Source organism: Nelumbo lutea, chromosome 3 (assembly GCF_056320005.1).
Source record: "Nelumbo lutea isolate HS-2025 chromosome 3, American lotus-T2T, whole genome shotgun sequence".
In the NCBI taxonomy this organism is placed as follows: domain Eukaryota; kingdom Viridiplantae; phylum Streptophyta; class Magnoliopsida; order Proteales; family Nelumbonaceae; genus Nelumbo; species Nelumbo lutea.
Genome location: NC_142686.1, coordinates 109,770,091 through 109,778,390, shown reverse-complemented (window position 1 = coordinate 109,778,390; position 8,300 = coordinate 109,770,091). Strand labels below are relative to the sequence as shown.

At 35.7% G+C, this 8,300-nt stretch overlaps 1 protein-coding gene across 6 annotated transcripts; it reads left to right on the top strand.

Annotated features, from left to right (window-relative positions):
* The first annotated feature begins 1,260 nt into the window (after positions 1-1,260).
* On the top strand, positions 1,261-7,724 carry LOC148867568 (bidirectional sugar transporter SWEET17-like). Of its 6 annotated transcripts, none has more exons than XM_088980493.1 (7): positions 1,261-1,599; positions 1,719-1,755; positions 1,865-2,075; positions 2,141-2,302; positions 3,542-3,661; positions 3,758-3,777; positions 7,332-7,724. In XM_088980493.1, exons 1-7 carry the CDS (start codon positions 1,566-1,568, stop codon positions 7,372-7,374), a joined length of 627 nt encoding a protein of 208 aa, XP_088836619.1. In that variant the 5' UTR covers positions 1,261-1,565; the 3' UTR covers positions 7,375-7,724. The 6 variants fall into 6 exon arrangements, with proteins under 6 accessions (XP_088836619.1, XP_088836617.1, XP_088836616.1 ...); XM_088980492.1 differs by having other exon boundaries at positions 1,262-1,608; XM_088980491.1 differs by lacking the exon at positions 3,758-3,777.
* Positions 7,725-8,300: the final 576 nt, after the last annotated feature.

Here is an 8,300-nt window from a genome sequence, read left to right as displayed (position 1 = left end):
CCCCTAATTATTGATTCCATAGCCCCCTACACTGTTAGATTGTGTTTGGTTTGAAGGAAAAAAGTAAGAAAAAGAAGGGAAAGTTGACAGAACCATTATAAACCTAGTATAGGATTCCCTACCTTTTCCTTCAAACCAAACATATCCCTAAGGTTGTGTTTGGTTTGAAAGGGAAGATTTATTTAGGAGGGGGATAGCTTAGGGAAGGATTTTCATTTCCCCAAATGGAGAAATAACATTCCCGTAGAAATGAAAATTGGATTTAAATTCCACCCTATCAAATGATTGCAATTAAAATGACAATAGAGTATGGATCAAAATATAGCAATGTATCTGGGTGACTACTTATCGTATAGACCCTTCAATACATTCCTATATATAGTTCCGGGGGTAGATAGACCTTAAACTTAAACAGACCTTCTTGAATCAATTTGATAGAAAAAATTTTAAAAAAGAAAATAAAGTTTTTCCGATATGCCCCATAGCTTGTATCAATATTTTGAACATGGACAATTCCAATTTCAATTTCAATCACAAACCAAACAGACCTTGACTTGAATTAAGAGATAAACCCGATTATTTTATGTAAAGTTTTTTTTTCTCTTTTTTTTTAGCAAATAAATGATTAAAAAATCAAAAAAATACAAACAAGTCCAATGAAAATTTCTGATTTTTAATATAAAACTATAAACATTCAAAATGTCAACAATCCAGATTTTATGCACCAACATATGGATTGACATCAATTCACACCTACCCCAATAATGCTTTGAGCTTTCAAATTCTGACCTTGCGCTGAACCGTTATTCTCCCTAAAAAAAATATTTTTGGAATTTTACGATCCACTCCACCTCCGAATAAATAAATTAGTTCCCCAAATTCATTTAGGAAAAATGGAAATTGCAGTGAACTCAAATTCCCCCAATAATAAAAAGGCTTCACGCGGAAGAGCCCATAATTTGAGGTATGTCATTGTCAAGTGTCACATGTCAATACCACTCTCTGTTGATGTCACCTGCTCTTCATCTCCTGCGATGCGACAGCCATCGACCAATCAACTTTTGCTGCTACGTGGTTTTAGCCAACGTGCGCGAAATCACAGACCTGAGTGTACGAGTATTGGTATTGCTGTGCTGTGGGCCCCCTATATCAAGGGCAATATCAATAAATCAACGGCCCTGATTCAGTGTTTGAGCCGATTTTCGGGCATTGATTGGCCCACAACTTTGCTTGTTTTAAGCCTTTTAACTATCAAGTATCAACTTTCCCCAGGCTCAATTATGTCTCCTACACTCTTGGGAGTGATTTCAGATCAAAACTCCTTTGCAGATCGCAAATTCTCCTCTGGAATCAAGCTCCTTTAAGAGGCTTTTTTCCGATACTCAGCCGTGACTCTCCGGCGACGGGTCTGTGGCGTCTTCTTCTATCTTTTCTAAGATTGAAACCGTCCGGCCGGCCGGAGTTCACTCTATTAGCAAGCTAGTTGGCAGTTACCTCACCTACTCTTCTATATCTTCCTTCTGCAAATCCCCCGGACGTATACTTTCCTTCTTTGCAAATTGAAGATGGCTGAAACTGAAAGCGTCGGATTCATTATTGGTATCATTGGTTAGAATTTAGATCTCTTTAGCTTTTTTTTTTTCATTCCTTGTATTTATTTATGTACTGCCGTGAAAGACTCTTAATCTCATCGGGGCTGTATTACTTTGATTTTGCAGGCAACATCATCTCTGTTTTAGTCTTCCTTTCCCCAATGTAAGAAGCATCTCCTCATTATAATAACAATTCAGTGACGAGAATTAATTGATGCTCAGTACTAGAATATTGAACGTGAATTTGAATACTATCGTCACTGTAATTTCAGAGGGACGTTCTGGCGAATCGTGAAGAACAGATCGACGGAAGACTTTGAGAGCCTTCCCTACATTTGCACCCTGTTAAACTCAGCCTTGTGGACTTACTATGGAATTGTGAAGCCCGGTGCCATACTCGTTGCCACTGTCAACGGTTTCGGCGTTGTGGCCGAAACTATCTATATTTTGATATTCCTTATATTTGCACCGGCAAAGATAAGGGTAAGTCACCACCACCACCATCATCCTATGTTCATTAATTATCTCTGATTGAATATGTCTTGCAGGCAAAGATCGCGATTCTTCTGGGGATTATGGATGTTGGATCTCTAGCAGCAGCGATCGGAGTAACTCGTTTCGCGATGGATGGAGATCTGCGTATCGATGTAATAGGAATCATGTGTGTAGGCCTCAACAAAGTTATGTATGCTTCTACCCTCGCAGTCATGGTAAGAACTTGTTCTTCTCAGTTCTCATAATGGCCATGGTGGTTTGCCTGCTGCAGCTCATCATCCAGCTGCTACAAAAACTGGTAGATAATGAATATTTGAGCAGGTGGAGAAAACATCTACTTGACTCAGTCCGTTAGATCTAGGCTGGTACAAAACTGGTAGAAAACGAATGCTCTCTGAGCATGTGCAGTGGTGAACCCTGTTCCTTGACTCATCAGGAATCGGCTGGTCCTGACGATCATGGTGGATAACCACGGACCACGGTGGGTGCGTGCAATGATGCATAGCTTAGCAACCACTCTGGGTGTCTGGGGGTCACCGGACTTGGAGGCAACGCCGGTCCAATTCTCAAAGGTCAAATGAGCAGGTCATTTACTTACATACCCCTACAGTTTCAACCTATTTACTAAAACCTTCTCTCCCAATATCAGGATATAGACTATTAAGTATCATCCCACGGTAGGGGTAAGAATTCTGAACAATAGTTTTTCTTTTTCTTTTTTATTTAATATATAATTGCTTTTATTGGAAATAATCACCTGACAGGAATAGCAAAAGATATGGCCCGGATGTATTTATTCTGAAAGCAACTTATATCATTGTACCTTTTAAGAAAAAACAGTGCAAAGTAAAGGAATTTCAAATTATATTGGGCGTCTAAGTAATATGCAAAATTTAGGTAGTTTTTAATAAATACACACAATTATACGGGGGTGTCTAAATAAATGGCCCAAATTAACAAACTAAATGCCTTCCAAAAAAAAAAAAAATTAACAAACGAAATCCGGCAACGGGCCGGGCTTTGAGATCATCAGTTGGCATCCGGGCTCCAAGATAAGAGGCATTGGATCAAAGCTGTAGAATCGTCAATCTTCTTGTTAGTGTTTTCAAAATTAAACCGGACTGGATGATTGGACTGTAAAAATTGAGAAATTGAGAACCAGTTATGTTTCACCTTAAATCTATTTTTTGGCCAAAAATTGTGATTTGCTCAGTAAACTATAATGGTTTTTAGCCTTTTTTTTTTTTTTGTTTTTAAATTTTTTGTCAGAACAAACTATTCATTCAATCCCAACGGTCAGACTGCTTGACCCAGATTCCTTGTCCGTTCCAGTTTTAAAACCCTTGCTTCTTGACTGTTTTGAATTCTCGGTGCCATCGGGCTTTCCACATCTATACAAATAGTATTTTATAGTGTGTAATGTTGATGATCATTTACATGTCAAAACTGTGCAGAAAACAGTGGTCACGACAAAGAGTGTGGAGTACATGCCATTTTTTCTCTCGTTTTTCCTTTTCTTAAATGGAGGCACTTGGGCTATATATGCGGCGCTCATGGGGGATTACTTCGTCGGAGTAAGTTGTTCTATATTAAATATTGTTTTAAGTATCCACATTACACAGAGGAAGGAGGGAGGATAAGAGTGAATCACTTTTTGTTTTGATTCGCAGGTCAGCAGTCAATATCCGAGGTGGGGGTGTTCACGGGTCGGGTTGGGTTAGTTTATTGGGGTTTTCCCAACTGATCCGACCTTATCGGGTTACCTGAGGTGGAAATCGAAACCGACCCATTAATAGGCCAAACCAACCTAATCGGTTTGAGTTGGGTTGGGTCGGTTTCAGTTTTGCTCCTATACAAAATGACACCTAATTGAATTCTAATTGTAATTGCCTAATGGGTTGTCTATTTGATGTAAAAGACTATAGAAAGTTAGAAATTAGGATATATTGCCTATTCTAATTGTAATTGCCTAATGGGCCTTCTAGTTCTATTAGAAGACTAGTTATAATTAAGTAGTAAACTACTCAAACTAGGAACTACTGAACTAGTACTAGTTCGGTTCGGGTTGGATTGGTTTCGGTTTTCACACAAAAAAACCGAAACCGATCCGATATATTGGTTTATATATTTGCCCAACCCGAAACCGATTGATACTGATGAAAACCCGGCCGACTCGGATTAAATCGGTTCGGGTTGGTTGGTTTGGTCGGGTTGGGAATTCTTATGAACAGCCCTAGTCCGAGGCAAGTAAGTCAAAAACAGTTGATGAATTCAATTTATAGGTGTATATTGCATCCTGAACATTAGATTAGAATATTAGGTTAGGTTACGAAGATATATAGGTCATATTTGCATACTTTTAGATAGGAGAGAGTGAGAAGGGTGATTGTGAAAGAAAGAAAGAAAAAGAATAAGAAGACAAACAAAGGAGAGAAAAAGGACGGAATAGGAGGACGTTGCTTATTTTACTTCTTGGATTTTTTTTTCTGTTATTTTACTTCTTAAAAAGTATTTCAGTATTTTGTTTTTAAACTGTGAACCACTCTCCGGGTTGAACGGTTTGGTGATTATTAGATTGTTCGGGCAAATGGTTTGATGACCAATTTATTTATTTGCAACATAATGGCCTAGATGTTAAACAGAACTAGTGGCTGGTTTCCATGTTGAACGGTTTGACTACCTGGGTCAACAAAGCTTTGATAAAATTGGCCACGAGTCATCTCATTTCAATGCTCATTTCTCAGACATGGTTACTATTTTTTCTTTTAAATTAAATCATTAAAAATAGGGACAATTATTTATATATACTTTGTGCAATTGAGAAAATACTTATATATACCCTGAACTTTCAAAAACAATTTACCTTCCGAACATTAACTCCAACCGATAAAACTTGAAGGACCAAATTGTCCCTAATGGAAATCTCCCATGAAGTTGTCATTGTCAAAGAATAAATTTATGGAATACATTAGGAGTTTTAGAGAGTAGCAAGAAATCTTCCCACTCCATGCTGAATCCAGGAAAATTGATTGGTTACCCTTTTATTCATTTTAATGTTGTTTGGACTTAAAAAAGAGAATCTGTTTGAATCCAGAAATAAAGCTGAGGCACTCAACAATGCCTCGAATTCAAGGAGAAGTTACTCATAGCGTAAGATCTCATGAAGAAGCTGAGTCACTCACCATTGCTGACATCCTTCTAGCCAAGCTTAGAAGACACAATCTTGTCTATAAGGGATGTCGACATGATCAATTGTTGAACGCTTTTTTTTTTTTTTATTATCATACATATAATTCTCGTTTTTTCCCTTTGGTTGCTTTTGTTTTTTACAACCTTGTATTCTACAAGGGTGCCCATATATTAACCATAATAATAATTTTATGTATGGTTAATATAAAATGGAATAATTATTTTTTAATTATTTTCTTAACATTTTAAGCATTTTATAGATTTTCTATTCATATATTAAATATTTAGTCATTTACTATTTTTAATCATTTAATAATTTATTAATCAATCTCTATTATGTACAATAATTTTACAACTCTTAACCATTTGTTGTTTTTATTTGTTTTATTAATTTTAATTATTTATTATATTTTAAATCTATTTTATTAATTTTTAATAAGCTTTATTGATGTTTAATCGTTTCATAAATTAACAAAATTTTAATTGTTAAATAATTTTACTAATTTTTAGTCTTTTTATTAATTTTATAATCATTTTATTAAATTGCTAAATATGCTCTTCCCTAAGAGTAAAATGGCAAATTATCATTTTCAGTACTCGACAATCAGATTTTAACAAAATTTAAAGATACACAAATTTCAAGGTACTTTTAAAAGCAACCATTACTTTCTCAAATGTAAGAGATTAATGGAAACAAACAGGGCATGATCAGAGATTAAAAGCAACCATTACTCTCTCTCTCTCTAATATAGTAGGGGTGTAAATTAGATGCAAATGGGTTAGGTTAATGGCCAACTCAAGACCCCCACCCCAATCGTCAATGTTTGTATCATCTCCCTTTTTTTCTTGAATCCCTTATATTTTCTATTAATTATCCTTTTGATAATTAAGGGTATAAATTAGATAAATTAATTTGTAGTTAAGAACCAACCCAAGATCAACCCTAAACATGAACCTTGCCCTAGACCTGAACATGAGCTTTTAACTATCCTAAATGTTTAAAGTGCTTGGCTTGATGCATTCTATCAGTCTTAAGGTTTTTGGCGTATTGATCAATCACATAACATTTGGTATTAGAACCTACCACCATGTTACAAATTCAAATCACCGAGGGCTACCTAGGAGAAGGGATACTTAGAGTAGAGTGAAATTCGTCACAGAAAAGGCTACCTGGAGGAGTGAAAGCCACCAAAGGAAAAGGGCTACCTGCCACCAGAGTGTGAGACGTGGAAAGTTAAATAATAAAAATATCATACCTTATGTGTTACCCTATCTTTACTTGAACATGTGTCCTTGCACAAGTAAATATAATCTATAGAGGTATGCATGTTTAACCTTTTTTTAGATAAAGTTGATAATAAGTCATGAGCCAAAATCTGTATTTTGCTTGTTAAGAAAAAATGCTTTAAAAATTATGGTTGTCGTTTGTATTATTTGAAAACTTCCTTATAAGCCCCAATTTATTTTTCTCTATTGAAATTTACCTATTTAATTTGCATCTCTTCCAATAAAGCTAGAGTTTAGTTTCAACAAGAGAACAACTACCCCACTAATATATGAGCGGGTAGAGGTATCAAGTGAACCGGTTTTGGTCCAATCCGATCTGGTCCAATATGAGTATTACAGATGGATTAAGTCCAATCCGATTTGATGAATATTTTGGACCATTTTGGATCACTTGAATTCAATGTCCCATAGTCTGTTCAAATTGTTTTTAATTTAGATTAATTCCATCTGGAACCTCATCCAAGAGTTTGGCTTGGATCAGAACAAATCCGTGCTTACACTGTTCCAACAGCCTCTTGTAACCTTGCATTGGAAATATCTACCCATGAAGTAAAGTACACAAATAAGAAGATATTCCCGATGTAAACGTCTAAATCATTTTTTATTTGAACGGATATAACCCAAAATCTGGTCCATTAACACCCGTATGAACGAGTTCATTGATTACATTTATAATTCATCACTCTCCTTAAGTTTATGTCCAAAGAAAAATGCATCATTCCTATAATATGGGCAAAGTGACATGACGATGCGGTTTTTGATCAACAGATTCCGAACGGTACAGGATTTATACTTGGTGCAGCTCAGCTGATGCTCTATGCAATTTACAGAAATGCGAAACCATCAAAGAGCAAACTAGAGAGATTGGTGGAAGGCAGGCAACATGAACCCTTGATCTCGCCTTGCGATCGAGTGACTGATGAAGTCAACCATCAATAGTGAATGTCGCAATGAATTAAGTCTGGATTGAATAGACCAAGATGGGTGGCAGCTGATGCCATCGTGTGCCTTATTTTGTATAATGTGTTTGCATAAGCCATCTTTAATTTCTCTGAAATCTTTTTATTTTTCCAGTGGAAATTATGAACTCTGTACATACTGTGAAAGTATGGGAATCTAGTAAGTTGAGAACATCTATAAATTTGACATACATATAGGAAAGATATTTCCAATGTGCGAATGGATGCTATCTAAACAGAATTTTCACTTAGTTTGAGTTGCTTTATCAATATAAATTTCGAAGAAGTCCACTTTCATGTTTGGGTTTTCTACACATTGGGAAGTCGGGGCCTAAGTATCACGCCTCTTCTCCCTTTCTTAAATCTTAATTAGTTTCTTTTCTCCCCATTTTAAAGTTTTTTTCACTGCGTTCATGGATCCAACCTGGTAATATAAGGGGGTCCGGATGTAGTAGGCAAGTTAGGTAAGCACAATGAGTGAATACGTACTAGTTGTGTGACATATGTTCCAATTAATGTGCCTTTCATTTAAACGTTTTTGTTCCATTATACAAAAAAATAATTAAAAATAAAAACAATAAAAAAGGAAAACCTAAACGTGTTGGGATTTGGGACTCATTTACGCTTTCCTTTTTCATTATTTTTTTTATTTTTAATTATTTTGACAAATATAATAAAATAATGGATAATTTCTATCTAATGGAGCAAAAACGTTTGGATGAAAGGCGTATTAACTAGGACATGTGTCACACAGCTATTACATGCTCACTCATTGTGC